Source organism: Pocillopora verrucosa, chromosome 9, assembly GCF_036669915.1.
Source record: "Pocillopora verrucosa isolate sample1 chromosome 9, ASM3666991v2, whole genome shotgun sequence".
In the NCBI taxonomy this organism is placed as follows: domain Eukaryota; kingdom Metazoa; phylum Cnidaria; class Anthozoa; order Scleractinia; family Pocilloporidae; genus Pocillopora; species Pocillopora verrucosa.
In genome coordinates this window covers 20452657-20476840 of record NC_089320.1, presented here as the reverse complement: position 1 = coordinate 20476840, position 24184 = coordinate 20452657, and the positions used below count along the sequence as shown (strand labels likewise).

Sequence of the window (24184 nt, the reverse complement as noted above, 5' to 3'; positions counted from 1 at the left end):
TGTTTTGTTATGACTGAATTTTACGTGTAAGAAATTCATTTTTCAAACTAGAGATGTAGAGGAAGATATGTAAAGATTGCCATTAAATCATTGTTTGCCGTTTCAAAAAGTGGTCATTTTTTAATCACGCTAATAAGCGTTGGTGGACAAATAGAGTTTTCGTTTCCCAAACAGGCAAGTATTTCCGTTCGGTGTTCACAGTAATAAAAAAGATATGGAATAAAATCCGATGTAATGTGATCAACATTGAGGGAGGATCCTCTTTTAACTTTTAAGGGCAACAACAATAACTTCATCCAATACAAAGTTTTATCTCTTCATTATTATCTAATCCTTCCTTTACGCATTTCTTTATCAATTTGTGAAATGTCAAAAATGTTTGACAAAGAAGATAAAAGCACAAGTTCATATGTAGAGAAAGCTTCCCAATATAGGAGAGCACCTGTCCTGTGCCTAATAATCGCTAGTTCTTCAGTCTCTGTTAATACAGGAAAATTTCCATTCAAAATAGCTGTTGCGACAGCCACAGTCCGCTATATGTATTTCAGTTTGGATTTGATATTTAAAAATTATAACTATTTATTTAATGCTGGACACGTTGTCATTCAGTATCAGCCTTAACAATGATTCCTTTATTTATATCTTGCCGATAGCTCAGTAGCAATTTCTAATTTGACGAATTTCATGTTTTCTCCTACAGGATGGCCCTCAAATTTTGCAGATATTCTAGAAAATCATCCACATTTTGGTGGATGATTTTTTAGAATATCATTTTTTCCAATGAATATCATTTTTTCCAATGCCACATAATATCTTTTTTTCGTAAAAACTGGCTCTGGAATGTGTAATTTTCCATATAAGGTTGGTTTTTTTAATGAAATTTTGTGGATTCCGGCCTTAGTAAATTCATTTATAAATTCAACTTCCAACGCTTTGTACATTAATTAACTGAAGATGACAGAAGTTCTGTCGAAACATATTTTACAAACTTAAAAGTTTTGTCGTTTTCTTCAAATTATTGACAGAGTGCTATTAAACGTAATCATACCTGCAGAGCGTCACTGAATGCTATTGGCTCGTCAAAACTTAATTCGATTTCAGGCCATTGCGAATATCTGAAGTGAAGGAACGGGAAGTTGTGATGTTCGTCTTCGGAGGTAAGAGAGATTCTTAAACATATTTTATAGCAAACTCATTTCAAATTCGCGTAGCTGCTTTAATAAGAAGGTCTCAATGGGGATAAAGTCACTTTATGGCTAACGGTTAAAAATTTTGGCCATTTAACGGCTAACGGTCAACTCCCTTCCTTTGTGAGTAGAAGAAAATTTTGCGACTAACGGTTGAAATTTGTTTCGCCCGATGGCTAAGAATGTTGGTCATTTTACGGCTGACGGTTAACCCCATTGAGACCCTCAAAAAGCTGAGCTAAAACCAACACTTGTCCTTATCTTTCTTTAGCTCCACAGTGCGCATAGTTGGATTTCGTCGGTGCGTCAAACTTCACGAGGCAAAGTTTCCTTGAGAGGATTTTGATGCTGTATTCAACCGTAAATACGATGTCGTATTTTTGTAAGGTAATTATAATGTTTAAGAGGAGCCCTGCGCTTTATGTCGAAATTAATTTTTATCAATACCCTTCATCTAGCGCCGTCAATGAGTAAGAATTTTATGGTATATGCTCTTATTTTAGATATTCTGTCAAGGAACTGAATGAGGTAGTCTTATCTAAACCTGAAACACTTGATACTGATACTGTGATCAGAAATAATTTCAAAATACTGATATTTCTCTTCGCAACCAGCAGGTGAAAAGGGCGCATGAGACTGCGCCACAGTTGCAGACATTTTTTTGGTGCAACAATGAGCCCAAGATTGTTGTATGCCCCGGCTCAATTCTCACAAAAACTTGTTTCATCTCTTTTGGCTTGCATCCTGAAGTTAACATATTCTCTAATTTTAGCAGGCAGGTGAAGTGCAGTATACTGGTCGTTCTATCCTTGTCTTTGTCGTTCTCGTTTTGAGCCTCGCGGCTGCCAAAGACCAATGGAGAACAGAAGTTAACATACAAGGCAGGGCTCTCAAGGGTTTCGCGTTTAAAATATTGTTAACAACAGCCCCTTACCTGTGTGATGTCAAATGCGAACAGGAAATTACCTGTCAAAGCTACAACTACAACAGAGAAAACAAGATTTGCGAGTTAAATAACCGCACCAAGGAAGCAAGACCAGAAAACTTCATCTCAGCTCCTGCCTGGTTTTACATCCGACGTTTAAATGGCCGAGGTAGGTACATTTACTTGGATGTCAGCACCGTCGAATAATTTCTCGGTCTCCGAAATAGGTTATTAGTAACATCCTTGCTCTTTTCCATATCGGAATATAATTGAGGATGACGGAAACGTACAGAAAATAAGACCTTTAAAAGTCATGTTTGTAAAAGTATTCTGAACAACTAAGAGCTTCTTTACACGAGCCCAGGTTTATTTGTAACAATGTTCACTAGCATGCGGTTCGCTTCGAGATTGACCCAGGTCAGACTCTCTACCTACGAAAAAGCCTGACAAAGTTCGAAATCAGCAAGAGAATATCAATATCTCTTGAGGTAAGGTAACAAATACACACCGAGTATGATGGAATTATGGAAGGCTATCATGTATAGAATCTGAAACAGTATAGAAAATGAGGCAGAAAAGGTTACGTGGGTGAAAGTGCCAACCGTGTTAGTGCTTAAATAAAAAAAAAAGTTGAGGACATATAACTCCTTCTAGCCGGAACAACCCGGCTCTCGACAAGATTACTTAATAGAGAGGGCTGGCCCCTTTGACTACCTTTACCCTAAAAACACTTACAAAAATTTGACCGCAAAAGGGTTAACTATCGTAGAGATTTAATCACTGTGTTAGTTAACCAGTTAATGCGCTCCACGAGGGTAATTCTGATATATATTGCTTTACAGTTCCCTTAGGCTCCATTCCAGAACTACCAGCGCAGTCATGTCAGGAAATAAAATTGAGTGAGGGTAAAGACACCGTCAGTAACATGTACTGGCTGGATGAAGGTGGCAAAGGAAACGCTGTATTGGATTATTGTGACATGGCCATCTCAGGTTAAACACTAAAGAAACTGAAAAAAATGATTTTTGGTCTAGAGACACTTTTTTTTTACTCCTTGCATGCGCTTGGTCATTCCTTATTTTCCAAGTTCGTCTTTAATTCTTTCATTCCAGGCCGAATTCCTCTTTCCTGTAAGGAGATATGGAAGAACAAAAGGTACGGCTTTTTTATTAACTCACCGCGATCGGGAAATTTGTCAGTCTGAAAAGTCAGCGGTCTTCTTGCACAAAACCCACTACAGGACACCTGACACTTCTGAATCTGGGTCAAAAATTTGACAAAACCCTTTTAATATAACTTCAGCTTAAGACTCACTTCCATCCATTCCTTTTACTTCAGAATCCGTCTTGACGGTCCTTACCGCATCCGGGTAAACTCGTCTGCCAAGATAGCATCCGTGTTTTGTCACATGACTCCCATTCCCGGATGTGGGGATGGCGGATGGACGCTTGTCATGAAAATTGATGGACACAAGGTATTTTGGGGTTAGCTTTTACGCAGTTGATATCTGAGATTTTTTAGGTATCGATGAATCCATGAGTGCTAGATCTAAGGACCTGGTGTTCAAGATGTTAAAAAGTGCCTGAAACCCCGGAAACGATTAACTTTACGTTCACTGCAGTGTGTTTTCAACGAACAAAGGTATGTCATCAATATTACTCTTAACAACTAAAAGAAAACAGTGCAACGCCCTGATTTTCCCTCTCTGTCCCATATTTTCTTTTGTAACGACTTTATTATGTTTTGTTGTGTGTCTGTTTGGATATAGATCGTAGATGACGTCAAGATGTGCGAAGAATAAAAACGTGGAAAGCGAGCCGTGGGCACGCGGGTCTATCAATGTTTTTGTAACCAAATTTTGGTGTCCTCTGTGATTTTTAACCAAAGGACGTCGGGAAAATATAATCTATTCGTCTCAAACAATGAACAGGAAGATAAAAAGAAGGAAAATTGCGAACGAATCAGTTAAGACTCGGTATCTGTTTCTTGTTCGTGAATAGCTCCTTATTTTTTCTTAAGCCTTTACCTGTTGAAAAAATCAACCAAACAATTGTTAAATTGTGCGCCATGTTGGAGAGACGAGGTAAAAAAAAAAAATTTGTAAATGACTTGAGCTGCCAATGATATGTTTAACAACATTTGTGAGATGTGAGATGTGATAGGAATAACTAAATATTGCAATTGAATTAGAATCAAAATAATATATTTAATCGCAGTGGTCATTCTCGATATTCAATAAATATGTGATCATAAGAACGTGTTTAATCATAGCGGAGCTCGCAGAGCGTAGCCCCATAATTATACAAAATAGTAGTAACCCATCAAGCCAAAAAATTTGGATGTACGACCGTACGACCGTACAAGGTACTACTTTTAACATGCGTGGTCAACTGTACCGCGGACACGCCAACGCCACGGCTTTGTCCAGTTGTCCAGTAGTCAGTGCACTGGGCTCCGAGTCGGACGACCCGGGTTCTAGTCCTGGCCGGGCCAAGGCGTTGTGCCCTTGAGACGTGCGTAAAAAAAAAAAATTGGAGTTACGCTTTTAGGCTTGGCTAAACTATATATTATTCTTCATCGACAGCAAACCTTTACGTACTATGCAGAATATTGGAATAACACTGTTGCTTACAACGAGTCTGCTGGAACAAGCCTTAATGAAGACGAAACTAAACTGAGTAGCTTTTGGTCGACACCTTTCACTCGACTGTGTCTGGGCATGAAACGCCCTGCCAACGGCGTAACAAACTGGATTGCCTTGAACTACCCTGCCTCATCTCTAAGGGATGTGATAGGCGACGGAACATTCCGACCAACAAATCTGAGTGTAACAGAATGGAAAAAGCTACTGAATAACTCAGAAATTCAGGTGAAAAGCCTTTACGTCAAATTCCTTATGCAAAGCCAGTGGCGCATAGTTCAATTAAGAGTAATCCCTCCCCTCTGTTCCTATGGGGAAAAAAAGAATCATTTATAAACAAGACACGTTTTTCTAATGGGCGACAAGTCAGTGGTAGAGGTGTACGTGATAAAAGGATTTGCTCTTGCATTTACCATCTGAAATCAGGAGAATCTATTACCGACTTACATCTAGAATTGTCGACAAAACTGTTGACACATTGACCTCTCCAACCCTTATCACTTCAATTTTATATCTTTTTCCCTTGTTAAGTCAACCCATTTGCCCCCTCACCGCTTAAACAGTACAGTGTTGCAACGTGATTTCATGAATCTTTAGCTACGTACAGGAAACATTAAATAAGGGAGGGGGGTCTCATCAATGATTTAAATTGTGGTCTGCACATTAATAGAACCCTTCAACTTATTTTGACGCTTATTGTAGGTTTAATGTAACTAGCATGGGTTTACTTGAACAGCCTATCACATATATATGATAAAAGCAGCGTTGCTAAAACTCCTCGTTACTCCAAATCAGTATACGTAGATAGAACGCAGACTTAGTCGATTATACCACTTATTTGTGTGGTATTCAGTATTATTACTTTACGTTCCATAATGTTATGTATCTTAGCCGTATATATATGGTTGTTCAGGTCATATGTACTGTGTGTACATGTATTTAACGATCAAAGGTTTGTTTACATCGTTCTTTTCTGAAATAACAGTACATCTGATGTTTTTTCTCGCTAGGACGGTTGCCAGATGCAGGGTTTCAATAGCATTGCCGAGTATCATGACTTCAGTGTCGGTGCTAAGACTCGTATTGGAATTATTGGCTCTTCAGTTCATTGTAATGAAGTTATGCAGAGCAGAATTGGGTTTGGCTCCGCCGGAAGTTTTTACCAAATGGACGATTCGAATTCGTGTGGAAACCAGCTACGCGGCTTGGTATCGATTAAGGCATTTGGCTACATATTTGTTCAGTAAATCTTGAATATGCTAAATTAAATTTCTGTAAGGCCTGTGGTGGGTACATGTATGTAGTATAAAAGTCATCATCATGAAAAACTGCTCATTTCAAGAAAACCGATCACACTTTTGATTTAAGTGGACTTAAATTGATCGTACTACAATCATAGAAAGTTAAAAGAAAAGTTACATAAATTATGTAAAAAAAAAAAAAGAAAAAAAAAAGGAAGATGAATTGCGTGTTTTTTAGTGATAGTGTCCAGAGAGAAATGGTAAGGGAAGTTGGGGGGGGGGGGGGGGAAGGGGGAGAGGGATTTACAAGTGTGCGACGAACGTTTTGGAAATGAAAATTATCATGGGATTTGAATTGGTGTAAAAGTCGCCGAAAGCTATGTCAGAAGGTCTCAGTGGGGTTAACCGTTAGCCATAACACGGCCAAACAATTTGTCTGTTTGCCGTAAAAATTGACAAATTTTTAATCGTTAGTCGTAAAAAAAAGTTAACCTTAAAAATGAATTTCTGCTGATAGCAATGCAATGATATGAACCGTTAGCCGTAAAATGGCCAAATTTAACCGGTAGCCGTAAAAGCCATCCATCCCATTGAGATACTCATCGTAAAATTGGCTGACCATTGGGAACATGGCAGCGCAGAGTGGTTTCCTCATATCATGACGATTTGCAATTGTTCTCCACCGCTATGGGAGAACCCACAACTGAGTACATTCAATCCTTGAAAGGAAACAACCATAGCTCCATTGATTAGCATTCCATTTTATGTTTTGAATATATTATCTGCATTTTTCACAAAATTAAGCAAAAGGGCAAAACATAACACAAATCCACTTACAATTTCCTTTAGCAAAAAGAAATTAATCTCTTCATCGGTATCCCTATTCGCACTATATCATATGCAGACAAAAGATTATAAACTCTTGTTGCAAAGTAAAACATTCTTACAAAAGAAGGCGTCAGCTTTATTATTATTATTATTACCGATGATTTTAAAATAACACTGGTTTCTTCCTCTGCCTTTTTGCCTGAGGGGTAATCCTCTCAGTTAAAAAGAGCACTTCCATTGTTCTTTCAGTAATCACACGAATCTTCATTCTCTGCAGGGGGTAATTTCAGTGAAAAAGTTTTAAGTCTTAGTAAATTTATTTATCAAAATTGTCAACTTTGTATCACAAGCTAAAAGTTTTTGTAGGACTGAATTTTATGTGTAAGAAATTCACTTTTCAAACTAGAGATGTAGAGGAAGATATGTGAAGATTGCCATTTAATAATTGTTTGTCGTTACAAAAGTGGTCATTTTTTAATCACGATAATAAGCGTTGGTGGACAAATAGAGTTTTCGTTTCCCAAACAGGCAAGTATCTCCGTTCGGTGTTCACAGAAATAAACAAGATATGGAGTAAAACCCGATGTAATGTGATCAACATTGAGGGAGGATCCTCCAGTCGATTTTAACTTTTAAGGGCAATAACAATAACTTCATTAGCATTCCTTTTACATTCACAATACAAAGTTTTATCTCTTCATTATCATCTAATCCTTGCTTTACGCATTTCTTTATCAATTTTTGAAATGTCAAATATAAAGTAACATAATATCTTACAAACACAGACATTTTCAAACGTAATTTGAGGCAGATAAAACCAAAAGCATTTTCTTAGCGAAAATTATGGCCGCCATCTTTGAATTTAATGACAGCGGAAGGCTGGGGAGAGAAATAATTTGTACCAAGGAGGTGAGCGACAGTCGACTCTAACTCGAAATCAAACATGGCTGGTTGAATAAACGATCGTGCACTTCTTAACGTTAACCCGCTCAAATAAGACGCTTGCACTTCAGGTTAGGGGCACTTTAGCACTCGCCTCAACTTTTTCTCTCGCCTTCCCCCCCCCCCCCCCCAATGTTTTCATGTGATTTGAACACTTGTTAAGCATTATGTTTGACACAGAAGGTAAAAGTACAAGTTCACATGTAGAGAAAGCTTCCCAATATAAGGGAGCACCTGTCATGTGCCTAATAATCGCTGGAGTCTCCGTTAATATATGGAAATTTCCATTCAAAATAGCTGTTGCGACAGCCACAGTCTGCTATATGTATTTCAGTTTGGATTTGATATTTAAAAACTATAACTAATTATTAATGCTGGACACGTTGTCATTCAGTACCAGCCTTAATAATGATTCCAATATTTGCATCTTGACGATAGCTCAGTAGCAATTGCGTGTGGTGTCTGTTTGTTTAACAAGACGAATTTCATGTTTTCTCCTACATGATGGCCCTCAAATTTTGCAGATATTCTAGAAAATCATCTACATTTTGGTTAATCCGATGCCACATAAAATCTTTTTTTCGTAAATTCTGGCTCTGGAATGTGTAATTTTCCATATAGGGTTGGTTTTTTTAATGAAATTTTGTGGGTTTCGGTCTTAGTAAATTCATTTATAAATTCAACTTCCAACGCTTTGTACATAAATTAACTGAGGATGACAGAAGTTCTGTCGAAACGTGTTTTAAAAACTTAAAAGTTTTGTCGTTTTCTTCAAATTATTGACAGAGTGGTATTAAACGTAATCATACCTGCAGAGCGTCACTGAATGCTATTGGCTCGTCAAAACTGAATTCGATTTCAGGCCATTGCGAACACCTGTTGTGGAGGAACGGGAAGTTGTGGTGTTCGTCTTCGGAGGTAAGAGAGATTCTTAAACATATTTTATAGCAAACTCATCTCAAATCCGCGTAGCTGCTTTAATAAGAAGGTTTCAATGGGGATAAAGTCACTTTGTGGGTAACCGTTAAAATTTTTGGCCATTTAACGGCTAATGGTCAACTCCCTTCCTTTGTGAGTAGAAGAAAATTTTGCGACGAACGGTTGAAATTTGTCACGCCCGATGGCTAAGAATGTTTTGGTCGTTTTTACGGCTGACGGTTAACTCCATTGAGACCCTCAAGAAGCTAAGCTAAAACCAACACTTGTCCTTATCTTTCTTTAGCTCCACAGTGCGCATGGTTGGATTTCATCGGTGCGTCAAACTTCACGAGGCAAAGTTTTCTTGAGAGGATTTTGGTGCTGTATTCAACCGTAAATACGATGTCGTATTTTTGTAAGGTAATTATAATGTTTAAAGAGGAGCCCTGCGCTATATGTCGAAATTAAGTTTTATCAATACCCTTCATCTCGCGCCGTCAATGAATAACAATTTTTGGTATATGCTCTTATTTTAGATATGCTGTCAAGGAACTGAATGAGGTAGTCTTATCTAAACCTGAAACACTTGATACTGATACTGTGATCAGAAATAATTTCAAAATACTGATATTTCTCTTCGCAACCAGCAGGTGAAAAAGGGCGCATGAGACTGCGCCACAGTTGCAGATATTTTTTTGGTGCAACAATGAGCCCAAGATTGCTGTATGCCCCGGCTCAATTCTCACAAAAACTTGTTTCATCTCTTTTGGCTTGCATCCTGAAGTTAACATATTCTCTAATTTTAGCAGGCAGGTGAAGCGCAGTATACGGGTTCTTCTATCCTTGTCTTTGTCGTTCTCGTTTTGAGCCTCGCAGCTGCCAAAGACCAATGGAGAACAGAAGTTAACATACAAAGCAGGGCTCTCAAGGGTTTCACGTTTAAAATATTGTTAACAACAGCCCCTTACCTGTGTGATGTCAAATGCGAACAGGAAATTACCTGTCAAAGCTACAACTACAACAGAGAAAACAAGATTTGCGAGTTAAATAACCGCACCAAGGAAGCAAGACCAGAAAACTTCATCTCAGCTCCTGCATGGTTTTACATCCGACGTTTAAATGGCCGAGGTAGGTACATTTACTTGGATGTCAGCACTGTCGAATAATTTCTCGGTCTCCGAAATAGGTCAAGGTAACATCCTTGCTCGTTTCCATATCGGAATATAATTGAGGATGACGGAAACGTACAGAAAATAAGACCTTTAAAAGTCATGTTTGTAAAAGTATTCTGAACAACTAAGAGCTTCTTTACACGAGCCCAGGTTTATTTGTAACAGTGTTCACTAGCATGCGGTTCGCTTCGAGATTGACCCAGGTCAGACTCTCTACCTACGAAAAAGCCTGACAAAGTTCGAGATCAGCAAGAGAATATCAATATCTCTTGAGGTAAGGTAACAAATACACACCTAGTATGATGGAATTATGGAAGGCTATCATGTATAGAATCTAAAACAGTATAGATCAAAGTGCTCTGTGAGCAAACTCGTGAATTTACACATGATTTTTTAGATTATGTTTAGTGTTATCTGGTTTAGGGAATTTTGTGGTTGATTGTCATATCTAGAGTACGAGCAGTAGTTCAGTGTTCGCTAATGTAGCAAAGAAACAAAGTAACGTTGGGATAAGAAGGCATTACAATTGAAATGATCATGCTATTACATTTGACAAGGTGGATGATGTTATGTGTTTTAAACGTCTATTATTTTTGTTTCTGGTTCAAAAGAAAAGGTTGGAAGTAAATGTGGGTGAAAAGTGAAATTTACTGTCTTTCGTTGTAAATATTAGAAAATCAAGGCAATACTGTCATAATGAAAACATCAACGATTCCCTCTTTATCAAATGAGACAAACGGGAACGAGTTTTGAGTGATATAACTAAGCCAAGACTGCCACCGTCATTTTGGATCTCCACCTGGGTAGATTTAAGTCACGTGCTAGGCAACGTATAATCAATAACAAGATAGAATTTCATTTCAGGCCTATTTATCAATTTTGTGGTGTGTAACTTTCGCATTTTAGTACGTTGTATGTATGTTGAATCTTCAAATTGTCTTGAAACTTAAAAGAAAATTGTTCTTTAAAAATTCACTGAAAATCGGTAGCTAAAATTGTTTGTTTAGGTGTTATTTGATTTTCGTTTTAACTTGTAATTTCGTCAGTCGCCGGCATCGTCTTCTGTTGCTTCACACAAGAAAAACACACGCGACGAAACGTAATGATCAATTTTGTCCTCAATCCCACGCCATGACAGAAAAAGCTTTTGAACATCTGTAAACTCCGAGCGCTTCGCAGTAAGTGATATTTTCAACGAATCTTGGGATTGTTTTCAAGTTCAAGGATTGTAAATTACAATTTTATGAAAAACGAAGGTTGTTCTGTTATTTCAGTGTGAATCCTTGCATGCCTGCCAGTCGCTGGCGCCGCTTGTTAAAACTAAAACGAAAAAAAAACTCTTTTAAGATTATCATTGGCTTCTTTTTCACCCCACCACTATTCTTAGCAACAAAGGTCGCCATTTCGTCTGTTTATTGCTCGCCAAAAACTATCAAATGCACTCAAAAGCCTAAAATCTAAAAAAAGTTTACAGGAATCGACCAATCGAGCGAGCGAGCGAGCGAGCGAATGCCATTCCCCACATCGTATCTATTACTCGCTCTTGCGCATGCGCGCAGTTCACGAGTTAAAAATGAGGCAGAAAAGGTTACGTGGGTGAAAGTGCCAACCATGTTAGTGCTTAAATGAAAAAAAAGTTGAGGACATCTAACTCCTTCTAGCCGGAACGACCCGGCTCTCGACAAAGATTACTTTATAGAGAGGACTGGCCCCTTTGACTACCTTCACACTAAAAACACTTACAAAAATTTGACTGCAAAAGGGTTACCTATCGCAGTGATTTAATCAAGATCGAAAAGCAACCCGGGGTTGTCCTAAGGCTATCAGGGAGTGAAAGTAAATTTACCCGTGTGAGTTGGTTTAGCTTTGGAATTGTTTTTTTTTTTTTAAGGGTGAGTGTTACTTTCAGTTTGTTAGCTCCTAAGATAACTTTTAAGACAGGAATGTCCTCGCACCAGCCATCGTAAAGAATGCACAGCTTGACGATTGGACGAACCATTTCTGTAGTAAGTACTGGTAATGCTGAATGATTCGAGGGCTCTTTACTGAGCCTCAATCGCACTGCTTTGCACTCCACGAGGGTAATTCTGATATATATTGCTTTACAGTTCCCTTGGGCTCCATTCCAGAACTACCAGCGCAGTCATGTCAGGAAATAAAATTGAGTGAGGGTAAAGACACCGTCAGTAACATGTACTGGCTGGATGAAAGTGGCAAAGGAAACGCTGTATTGGATTATTGTGACATGGCCATCTCAGGTTAAACACTAAAGAAACTGAATAAAATGATTTTTAGTCTAGAGACACTTTTTTTTTACTCCTTGCATGCGCTTGGTCATTGCTTATTTTCCAAGTTCGTCTTTAATTCTTTCATTCCAGGCCGAATTCCTCTTTCCTGTAAGGAGATATGGAAGAACAAAAGGTAAGGCTTTTTTATTAACCTACCGCGATCGGGAAATTTGTCAGTCTGAAAAGTCAGCGGTCTTCTTGCACAAAACCCACTACAGGACGCCTGACACTTCTGAATCTGGGTCAAAAATTGGACAAAAATCCTTTTAATGCAACTTCAGCTTAAGACTCACTTCCATCCATTCCTTTTACTTCAGAATCCGTCTTGACGGTCCTTACCGCATCCGGGTAAACTCGTCTGCCAAGATAGCATCCGTATTTTGTCATATGACTCCTATTCCCGGATGTGGGGATGGCGGATGGACACTTGTCATGAAAATTGATGGACACAAGGTATTTTGGGGTTAACTTTTGCGCAGTTGATAGCTGAGATTTTTTTAGGAATCGATGAATCCGTAAGCGCTAGATCTAAGGACCTGGTGTTCAAGGTGTTAAAAAGTGCCTGAAACCCCGGAAACGATTAACTTTACGTTCACTGCAGTGTGTTTTCAACGAACAAAGGTATGTCATCAATATTACTCTTAACAACTAAAAGAAAACGGTGCAACGCCCTGATTTTCCCTCTCTGTCCCCATATTTTCTTTTGTAACGACTTTATTATGTTTTGTTGTGTGTCTGTCTGGATATAGATCGTAGATGACGTCAAGATGTGCGAAGAATAAAAACGTGGAAAGCGAGCCGTGGGCACGCGGGTCTATCAATGTTTTTGTAACCAAATTTTGGTGTCCTTTGTGATTTTTAACCAGAGGACGTCGGGAAAATATAATCTATTCGTCTCAAACAATGAACAGGAAGATAAAAAGAAGGAAAATTACGAACGAATCAGTTAAGACTCGGTATCTGTTTCTTGTTCGTGAATAGCTCCTGGTTATTTTTTCTTAAGCCTTTACCTGTTGAAAAAATCTACCAAACAATTGTTAAATTGTTTGAGAGACGAGGAAAAAAAAGCAATTTGTAAATGACTTCAGCTTCCAATGATATGTTTAACGACATTTATTTGTGAGATGTGATAGGAACAACTAAATGTTGCAATTGAATTAGAATCAAAATAATATATTTAATCGCAGTAGTCATTTTCGATATTGAATAAATATGTGATCATAAGAACGTGTTTAATCATATTCTTCATCGACAGCAAACCTTTACGTACTATGCGGAATATTGGAATAACACTGTTGCTTACAACGAGTCTGCTGGAACAAGCCTTAATGAAGACGAAACTAAACTGAGCAGCTTTTGGTCGACACCTTTCACTCGACTGTGTCTGGGCATGAAACACCCTGCCAACGGCGAAACAAACTGGATTGCTTTGAACTACTCTGCCTCATCTCTGAGGGATGTGATAGGCGACGGAACATTCCAACCAACAAATCTGAGTTCAACAGAATGGAAAAAGCTACTGAATAACTCAGAAATTCAGGTGAAAAGTCTTTATGTCAAATTCCCTATGCTAAGCCAGTGACACAAAGTTTAATTAAGAGTAATCCCTCCCCGCTGGTCCTTGAGGAAAAAAAAGAATCATTTATAAACAAGACACGTTCTTCTAATCAGCGACAAGTCAGTTGTAGAGGTGTACAAAGGTTTGTTTGAATCGTCCTTTTCTGAAACAACAGTACGTTTTGATGTTTTTTCTCGTTAGGACGGTTGCCAGATACAGGGTTTCAATAGCATTAACAAGGATCATGACTTCGGTACTGGTGCCAAGACTCGTATTGGAATTATTGGCTCTCCAGTAAAATGTGACCAAAGTATGCAGAGCAGAATTGGGTTTGGTTCCGCAGGGAAGTATTTCGGCATGGACGATTCGAATTCGTGTGGAAACGAGTTTGCAGACATTCAACGAGTATCATGGATCAAGGCATTTGGATACATATTTATTCAGTAAATCTTGAATATGCTAAGGTGAATTTCTGTAAGGCCTGTGGTGGATACATGTATGTAGTAAAAAAGTTATCATCCTGAAAAACTGCTCATTTCAGGAGAACTGATCACACTCCTGATTAAAACAAGACTTGAATTGATCGTACTACAATTATAGACTGTTAAAAGAAAAGTTAGATAAATGATGATAAAAAGAATAAAAATGAATTGCGTGATTTTGAGTGATGGTGTCCAGAGAGAAATGGCGAGGGAGGTGGGGGAAGGAGGGATTCACAAGTGTGCGACGAACATTTTGGAAGTGAAAATTATCATGGGATTTGAATTGGTGTAAAGGTCGCCGAAAGTCATGTTAGAGGGTCTCAGTGGGGTTAACCGTTAGCCGTAAAACGGCTAAACAATTTTGCCGCTTGCCGTAAAAATTGAAAAATTTTAACCGTTAGTCGTAAAAAAAAAGGTTAAACTTAAAAATGATTTTCTGGTGACAACGATGGAATGAGATATGAACCGTTAGCCGTAAAATGGCTAAATTTAATCGTTAGCTGTAAAAGCCATCCACCCCATTGAGACACTCATCATAAGATTGGCTGACCATTGGGAACATGGCAGCGCTGAGAGGTTTCCTCATATCATGTCGACTTGCAATTGTTCTCCACCGCCATGGGAGGATCCACAACTGAGTACATTCAATCCTTGAAGGCAACGACTATAACTCTATTGATTAGAATTCCATTTTATGTTTTGGATATATCATTTGCATTTTTCACAAAATTAAGGAAAATAATGCAAAAAGGGCCAAAAAACACAAATCCAATGATAAATTCCTTTAGCAAGAAAAATTAATCTCTTTATCGGTATCAGATCCTTAATTTGCGCATTTCCCTATTTGCACTATATCATGTGCAGACAAAAGATTATAAATTCTTGTTGCAGATTAAAACATTCTTACGAAAGAAGGCGTCAGCTTTATTAAGTAGAAAAACAGGGCCATCGATCACGTACATAGTTTTCACAGTCTGAAAGTTTTCACAACTTTGCGAACGATGAATCAGATAAGAATGCGGTTCGTCTACGATCGCAACACCAGATCTGTTCAGCATCTTCCGCTGACCTTGTCGATTTGCAGGGGTAATGCCTTCTTCAAAGAATTTCCAATACTTAATACTTGCTCAAGAAACTGGTCATCCCGTCATCCCGTCATCCTTACCGTCCCCCGTCCCCCAACCCGTGTTAGACGCCATAACCTTTTCACCGTAGCTTTGGAACCAAGCCTTCGCGTATGGATGGGGGGTCGTGCGAAATTGTGGGACATTCTCGAAATTCACAGTTACAGGTAGGCTATAAGAATGTGTAATAATGCTGCTTTTGACGCGGATCATTCATCGGAATAGTCTCCTTGGGAAGAGTTCAATTCCCCCCTTTCCATTTGCGCCATGTTGAAGGTACAGAACGCTAATGAGGTTTCTTTTCCCCGTCGCTCCTAAACTGGGTGGCTTTGAATGAATCAACTAGGAACTCGACCTGTACTTTATAGTGCTCTCCATTGGTTTGTATTCATTCGTTTTAAACTGGTTTGGGTTATTGTCAGCAGAAGTTCACGCCTGAGCTTTAAACAACTAGCTGGTTTTTCACTGATAGTTGTTTAATGGAGGTGAAGTGCTCTTCACAAATAGTAACGTGACGTTGAGAGTTTTAGCTCCTCCTAGCAGTTCACAGTTCTGACTAGGCTTAATTATTATTTTGAACAAATTAAGAGCACTTCAAGCATGACTGACGGAATTTTCATTCTTTGTTGTTGATGAGAGAAAAAAAATCATCTTGCAAAATAGCCAGGGAAAAGTTGTATGGTATTCTTTGTGTGCATGTAAATTTAGTATATTCTGATGCACAAATAGATTCCCTATTATGCATATGTGCATCTGTTCAGCAATAGATCACTGATGACGTCAAAATGTGGTAAGAACACAGAAGTGGCACACCAGGCATAGACATCTTCTGTGATCTGTTACTGTACAGACCCTCAGCAACATGGGATCCTATTTGTTTTTTACAATTAAGAAGCAAACAGTCTTCAGTGATGATATCATCTTTGTGCTTGTCCTCAAAATACTTGCACGATTCAGTTTATTATATAATTACTATTACTTCATAGGTTCACCATTCCACTGACATGTCACAGTTGAATGTAGAACATTGGGACAGCAGAAGAGATGGTCCATTGAATGAAAGAAATATGGGAAACAAGCTCAAGTCACAGGGGTATTCATTTACAAAATATGTTTTTGCTCCTGGCACTGACTTTCCTGATCATACTCACGTAATGTCCAAAAAAGACTCCATTGTTTCTGGACAATTCAGGTTTGCCATGTGTGGCCAAGAAGTAATTTTACAGCCTGGAGACATGATTGTTGTACCAGCTGGTACTGTTCACAATGCCTCTGTGGTTGGAGATGAGTCAGTGATTTTCTTTGATGCCTCCAAATAAAGATAATATGAAATAATAAATAATATGATATGGACTGCATGTGGTTTATGCAGCTGTACAGAGGCTGTTGTATTGTAATTCAACTATGTCCAAATCAGTTAATGACTCTAATGTATATAGGATGTATTTTTCAGGAGTATGAAACTCTAGTGGTAAATCATCATTATCTTCATCATTATGTGCTACAAAGGAGTATAAGATCTCAGTGTAAGGTAAACATCCCTGTTTCTTTCAAATTGACAGAAGAGGTGATACATAAACTCAGCTAATTTTGAACACAAATTTTTTATTAATTATTATTATTCTAAAAATGAACTATTGTAATAAATTTTGAAAGGCAGATGTTTCTTGTCAGCCCCTTGTCAGGGCCAAAATGAAGATGAATAAAGATAATTTTAACCTTTATTGACCTTGCTTCCACTTATTAATGATAAATCACTAACTTGATGTTTTATGTGCTCATTAGTCTATGATAATAAAGTTTTTTTAAGAAATCAATTGAAGGTTTAAGGTGAAACAGCACATACTTCTGTTGTATCATGAATATGGAAAGAACTGCCAGAAATAGCCTGATATTTCAAAAGTTGTATGTCAGTAAATATCACCTCATACTAAAATTAAAACAACAATTTGTGACCAAATCATCCAAGTCTTGCTTACAGCTGAACTAGTATTCAGCAGCACCACATCAAATGGTCAACCTGTATTGAGTGATCTGTTTTCAAAGTCCTGAATTTGTTTCCTCTTAATCACTGTTATTTTTACCTCTTATAAGCAGTCACTTCTATTGAAAAGACGCTCAGTGATGATATTTTTCAGAAATTACATCGACTCCTTATAAATAAAATCCCCACCCCCACTCCCGGAAATTTTTTATCTTCGACCCACTCCACCGACCCACATCCTAATGAACTCGTAGCCAGTCTTCCTCGCCCATAATAGCTAGCACGAGTTCGGTGGCCATGTGCGTTGGAGACCCAGTGAAAGCTATGTTCCGTTATGTTCCGTCCCTTTTCTGGCGTTGTGTGAGTTAAACGTGGACCATATTGAGCAGCATGCAAGGTTTGACTATCGAATATTTCTTTCGTTAAACAGGTCTAATTTTTTTTTTATAAAAGAGATCGTTTGGGACACTTTCAAATGCTTTAAATCCGCAAAGGACTTGAAGGAGTTCTTAAATGACCTTTTGAATCAATTGAAGATGTTAGTTCACTCGTGGCTGAGGCACACTTAATTTTAAATCAAACAATGAGATGATTTGTTCTCGTGTGAGTTCTAGATTTGGTGTTATTTGGAGCGAATGCCTCGTGTTCATTTCTCCAATTTCTCAGGGTATTCCACGTGTATTCGGGACATCCCGCAAAATCCATGTGGTTACGTGATGGTGGGAGCCAAATGAGTTGAAATTTTATATTTTGTGTCGAGATCCGTGAAAAATTTTTCTACACATTACAGACAGTTTTGCTATTATTTTGTTTTTCCTTTGATGTGTTTGTAGCAAGTTTCTTGTTGTGTATGTGTATTGGCATAAATGCTATCCCTCTGCAATCCTTTTGTCCTCTGTGATGCTGTGATCGATGAAAAGCTTGGAGACTCATTTTAAATTTTTAAAGTAGCTGTTGTACCGTTATATTAAAGTGTAAGCTCTTCCTTCTGCTCCCTTTAGTTTTCCTTTGGTATTTAATGGGACAATTTGTCTAATGGTCATGAGCTTCTTGGGTTTGTGATCATTCCCTTCATTCTCATGACGTTAATGTTTGATTCAGGAGTGATACTGTTGAGAGAAATTAGGTGCCTATCACTCTTAGGGGTTAAAGGATTAGTAAAGCCTTCACTGGAAGCTTTCCCCTTGGTTTGCAGATTTCTATCAAGTAATACATTGGATATCCAATAAAACACATGCATATACTAGATGAGACAGGAAATACCAAACAGTGGTTGTATCAACAAGTTAGCTCTACCTGTCTCATACTTAACAAACAGGCACTGGTGGAAAATTGTGTATCAGTGAAACTCATAGAGATGTCTTGAAATATGCTATAAAGGTGGTGAAAAATGCTTTATTTATCCTACAATAAGGCTGGAACTTTCGCCTATGCTACATGAGCTTTGATGCCATGGTCTGTAGATCAATCAAAACTCATAAATTGTATTTAACTGTGGCTAGATCTTTTGGTAGTGGAACTTCTAATTCTCAGCTAAAATCATTTTTTTCTTTGTGATCCCGTTATTACTTTGAATAAAATGAATTTTGCACCAAGTGATGAGTTTGAATCGCTACATTGACAAACCGTGAAAACTATGTCAAACACTCTAATTTTTACTGATGGTGCACAGCAGTAATTTATGTAGTTACACCATGATATTAGCTTCTATTTGATCTTCACTATTGTTATCTTAATACAGGTGCACTGTGCATCACGGATTTGAGTGGAGGATAACTTGGTATGTAACGTGACAATTGACAATTGACTGTTGTTGAGTTAGGGGAGGGGTAGGTGGGCAGTTGCCCAGATACTGATATTGATCCGATACATTCTCCTTTTGAAGTGTACTCTGTAGAAGTTGTGGAATTATTTCTCATTATGCGTTGCATATTTTTCTTACCTGGATGCAAGCATGAACATGGAAAGCCACCATGGGAAAAAAGAGGCAGAGATCTTTTGCAACATTTTTTTTCTCAGATTTGGATGTCTGTCATAAATTTAAGATGTTTTTCCAAGACAAGAATTTGTCTTCCCAAGCAGACAGCTGAATTTTTCTTGAATCAAGAATTTTGCTTTGGTTCATCGCAGCTATGCATTTATAGCTGAAAATTCCCATCTGCTTTTGTCTATTGATGCTTTGGCGTAAACTGTCAGGGATAATTTTGACCAGGAGTAACTTGTTGTTTGCTACATAATGGGGCTTCTGTTTACCCTTTAACTTTTAAGATTTGATTCTCAAATTCCCATCTAGCCACTACATGTTTCCATGTAAATTATTCTCAAGAATATGGTATTACAGTAGATCAAGATAACAATTCCTACCAAATAAGTTTGAGTATTCTCATTAGTGTGCAATATATGGATATTATGGGGGAGAAGTAACATGTTAATCACTTTTGAGAGTTAAACTTTTAACTCCTAGAAGTGATTAACACGAAACTTCTCTCTATAATATCTATACATTATCAAGCAAAGGGCAAATGAGAATACCCAAACCTATTAGGTAGAAGTTATTATCTCAATCTAATACCAAATTTGCCTAACTTATTTGCCAGGAATTGTCTAAAAGCTGGACGGGAAACTTAACAATCAGATCATGGGAGTTAAAGGGTTAAAGGGTTGAAGAGTGAATTTAATCTGGCCTTATGATTAGAAGTTCATGCACCACTCAGAAATTACTTTGGTGACAACATCAGTATGAGGGCCATGGAGGAAGCATTTTAATTATACTTGCCAACACGTCTGGGTTTTCTCCAAAATGGCTGGCAGATAATTATATAAATCTTATATGAAGTGGTTGTTTTGTTTAAAATAGCTTTCAATGTTTGTACTTTTCCTTCTGTGTGTTTATTCCACTCATGCCCAGAAGCCAAGAAATATCTGAGGAGACCTAACAAATAACTGATGTAGAGGACAAGTTATCAAGAGAAATTAGAAGACCCTGGCTGACAGGGTCAAACAAGCAAAGGTCAAGGCTGCAAGGTTGTAAAGGCATTTGACAATGATTTGAACCACAATTTAAGGTAAGAGAGCAAAAGAAACCTGAGGCCAGAAAGGTTTACTCAGTGGAAAAAAATTTTAGCCTTTATGTTCTGCGTGCATAATGACATGTACTGTCTGTTGTCTGGTTACAGGCTCCAAAACTGTCATAGGGAAATAAGATATAATTATTCCTTGATTCTTGTGGTTCATGTATCAAGTGATGAAAATATCCAAATCTTGAGCCCTTTGTTAAGGGTGCTAATGAAGTTTTTTCCGCTTATTATCTGATGATACATGCACAATTTTGATATCTCTGTTTTTACTAGAGTCATAGAGAAAGTAGATATCAAGCTTGATTATTAATTAAACAGACATGAAACAGTTTTCATGTTGGAGAGGAAGTGGCTTAATAGTTAATGCACTCTGGACTCTTGGTCCACAGATCTGGTTTTGAGACCCTGCATACTCATTGTGTTTTGTTCTTGGGCAAGAAACTTTTTTCTCTGTGCTTCTTCTGTACTGGGAGTGTGAATGGGTACCAGAGAACTGCAGGGGTGGAGGGGGGGGGGGGTTGGCATAGACTGGCATCTCTTCTAGGGTTTGTAGCACTACGTACATATTGTTGATTCATGCTTCAAAAACAGGGGTAAGCTAGGCTGGATAAGCTTCTTGACTCTGGTGATGATGTCGACATGTCAAAATGTCAGTGACCACCACTGATAACAGTCCTTTGCAGGACTGTTTCAATGAGATGATCAGACCACTGATTTAATAAGAGTATAAAACTTGAAACTTGTTAGGTTTCACCCCAGAGGGAATCCTCATAGAAGCCACACAATTTACTTTTTGCCATGCAGGAGACCAAAGTTTGTCATCTTTCTTAATTCTAAGCGTACAAGTACTTTTAGGAACTTGGTCAGTCCTTCCATTTGTCTGTTGTTTCTCTTAATTAAGAAGGCAGGATTTGTATCAACCATCGAGAAGTTGATGAGAATCTCATTGTGATAGTATTACCAATTAGGGAATGAACTTGTGTTTTAGTAGACTGCAGTTTTCATGTATCACCATTTTCTGGTTTATAGGTCATCTGCAGCTTTCTTACCAAGAAGTGATGAATAAAGGAAATCCTTTGTTGAAAGAAAGAGCTTTTCAGGAAAAGAAGAAGTTTTTTCAAACAGATGCCTATTAGTTATTCTATCTTGTGTTAGAAACTTGTACAGAGATTGGCTGGCCGTTCAGTTGTTAGTTATGGATCCTCGGCAGCATAATGAGCAAAAATATATAATGGCATGAATAAAACAAATGATAAAATTTTACTCTATGAATGTATATTAACATGCAATAGTCTTGACAGACTACCAATGGGTCTTACGCCATGAACTGAAGGGGAGGAAGTGATTTTGGAGTGGGTTAACTATGGCAGAGTTGACAGGGTGAAGGTGCAATTTTTCTGACAATTAATTTAACAGATTGCCACAACTCTGACAGTATGTTTGAAGGATAAAAAGTAGCTAAATGAAAAGTAGCTAAACCAAAAGTAGCAAAACGAAGGTTGTCATGTGGTGCAATTAACAGGGAAAAACGCTAGCTGTGTGGTTAAAAGGTCAAGTTTTCCGACCTTGGTCGTTATGGTGATCCGGTACCAGACTGGTGCTTGGACGTCACGCTCTGACATAGGAGGCCTGGGGAAAAGAGGAACAAAGAGTCGCCCAAAAGGAAATACCATCCACTCTGTGTGTATTCACTCGCTGATGACCGGTCGCAGTGGGGGGAAAAGAGAATGGAGAATTCATGGTCAGGGTTATGCTAACTGGTTCTCCAAATCTTGTCTCTATTGCACACTAAAACATGCCATTCTCCATACCCTTTTCAGAAATATCACATCCATACCCGTCTTAACGAAGAAAAGAATCTTATTATTTCCACAAAATTCAGGTGGAATGATGCACGTTGGGTGCGGCTTGTTCTCTGTCATTCGTTTGGAGCTGACAGGAGAAATAGATGCCAACGCCTTGTTTGGTCCCTTAGAAACCACACCCCGTTTGGCACCATGTAGGTCACCATCCACACCCATCTTTAGACCAAACGGCTGTAGGACTCCTGCTCTCAAGTTTGGAATAGGACATAATGTAATGATTCGACTTAGCGGCCGGGGCGCATATTTACTTTTCGTACCTGAAGGGAAGGCGCTGGTTCGAAACGGCGCTTTTTAGGGACAGAGTGCTTCTCTCTATTTTGAGAATCAGCAGAATCTAAAACATCTTTATTAATCTTTTTTTTATTTTTTAGGGAAAATATGTTAACTTGGCCAGCGGGCATATGATATTTTGTAATCGGTGTTGCATCAAGTGCGTTTTCCGAACTGGAAAATTTTCATGGCGATGTTGTTCACAGCCCTGGCACGGCATCTTTTGTACAACTGAACAATTCACAGGGGAAGGATCATGGAGAAGGTTGAAGAGGCTGTTACTCATAGGCACTAGAAAATTACACAGTAAAATCAATGGAATTTGTGAAACACGACTAACCATTCAGAAACAGGCTCTATTAACAGAACACAGTGCGAACGACATCGCGCCTTTACATAGAACTTGATTTTACGGAAAAGGCGAATTGTTTCGACATTTCACGCGGTAGGATTCGTCTTCTAAGTACTCTACAGACCACGTCATGGTTAAATTAGAATTTTTTGTATAGTTGGCGCCAGATCGAGTTTGGTTTTGAAACTTTTTTAATTAGTTCGGCACCTCGAAGGCTACTTCAGTATTCCGAAGGACCTTGTCATCTATCCAGATTGTATTTATATATTTTTATCCTTTTTCTCTGAGTCATCACAAGAAGATGTCTATGAGAAAACATTTTATTAGGAAGTAAATGGCTGTAAATTCAACTGACAGTCTTCTGTTTTCACGAAGTCATCGACCTGAAATCTTTGCCTAACTAGTTACGAGAATCGCACTCTGCAAAACCTTAGTTAATTGACAAGAACTTAAAATGAACACAGCAACCCGCTATGTTCAACAATAGCTCTTGTTAAATTAACTAAATATTTCATTTCATCCAATTCATTACCAGCAAAACGCCATGCCGCTCCGGTTAGGCACCATCAAACATAAACAAACGTTAATTACGAAAGTTTCTCTCAAAGCCCTTGTCAATAATTGATGGTTTTAAAAAGTTTTGGGTGTATCCTAAGCTCTATTTGGCAACATAATTACCTACACAACAGGTACTGTTGACAGCTGAACACAGTAACTTTTCACGGGAGGGCTCTATTAATTGTATCCCAACAGTTGTATGAAAAACCCAATCATGACGAGATTTTAGTTCTACAATCTTGAAATGAATGGAAAATTATTTTCAAAACTGACTTCACTGGGAAATTAGTAAAGAAAGGGTTCGCAAAGCTATTAAACCACCTTACATAATAGGCGTAATTGCCTTGAAAATTCGAAAAGGACAAAATTTGCAGCCTCGTGTTTTTCATTCATGCCAGGGAATATTTAGGAAATTTTACACGCAAGAGAAAAGAAAGCTACTTTTCTGGACGGACGACATTTGTGGCACTGTATCTATTTACATTTACGTTCTAAATTAATGCTTTCAGGTACCCAACGAGTTCCAAATGGTTGTTTTGCAAAACAATCTAATTGCGGTTGGCGTCAGGGAACGTAAATAAACTAACTGGCACGTGCAACTTCAACACGTATCTTTGTTTCGTTGTCCACTTAAGTTTAACGCATGACACTGCTTGCCAAATGAATGCAACACCGATCAATAGCGCAAAAAAATTCTGCATTTCGCTATCCTAACTCATCTAATAAAGACAAGTGCCATTTTGTTGACGCCATCAAAACAGGTGGCAACAGC

General features: G+C 38.2%; 2 protein-coding genes and 2 long non-coding RNA genes across 5 annotated transcripts; all 4 read left to right on the top strand.

The window, feature by feature from the left end:
• The first annotated feature begins 1026 nt into the window (after positions 1–1026).
• LOC131777109 (uncharacterized) lies at positions 1027–6047 on the top strand. The gene is made up of 8 exons (XM_059093333.2): positions 1027–1157; positions 1459–1574; positions 1960–2281; positions 2955–3104; positions 3225–3267; positions 3451–3586; positions 4697–4981; positions 5764–6047. The coding sequence occupies exons 2-8, from the start codon at positions 1533–1535 to the stop codon at positions 5998–6000; spliced, it is 1215 nt and encodes a 404-aa protein (XP_058949316.2). The 5' UTR covers positions 1027–1157; positions 1459–1532; the 3' UTR covers positions 6001–6047.
• A 2521-nt stretch (positions 6048–8568) lies between these two features.
• LOC131777108 (uncharacterized) lies at positions 8569–14351 on the top strand. 2 transcript variants are annotated; one of them, XM_066172073.1, is made up of 8 exons: positions 8569–8682; positions 8987–9102; positions 9489–9810; positions 11963–12112; positions 12233–12275; positions 12460–12595; positions 13398–13682; positions 13902–14351. In XM_066172073.1, exons 2-8 carry the CDS (start codon positions 9085–9087, stop codon positions 14145–14147), a joined length of 1200 nt encoding a protein of 399 aa, XP_066028170.1. In that variant the 5' UTR covers positions 8569–8682; positions 8987–9084; the 3' UTR covers positions 14148–14351. The 2 variants fall into 2 exon arrangements, with proteins under 2 accessions (XP_066028170.1, XP_066028171.1); XM_066172074.1 differs by lacking the exon at positions 8569–8682 and adding an exon at positions 8695–8835.
• A 1094-nt stretch (positions 14352–15445) lies between these two features.
• Positions 15446–17030, top strand: LOC131777042 (uncharacterized). Its single transcript, XR_010718787.1, has 3 exons — positions 15446–15473; positions 16293–16399; positions 16760–17030. It is a non-coding gene; the product is annotated as an uncharacterized lncRNA (long non-coding RNA).
• Positions 17031–17565: 535 nt separating this feature from the next.
• LOC131777041 (uncharacterized) lies at positions 17566–23331 on the top strand. The gene is made up of 4 exons (XR_010718734.1): positions 17566–17687; positions 19032–20355; positions 21397–22108; positions 22604–23331. It is a non-coding gene; the product is annotated as an uncharacterized lncRNA (long non-coding RNA).
• The last annotated feature ends 853 nt before the right edge of the window (positions 23332–24184 follow it).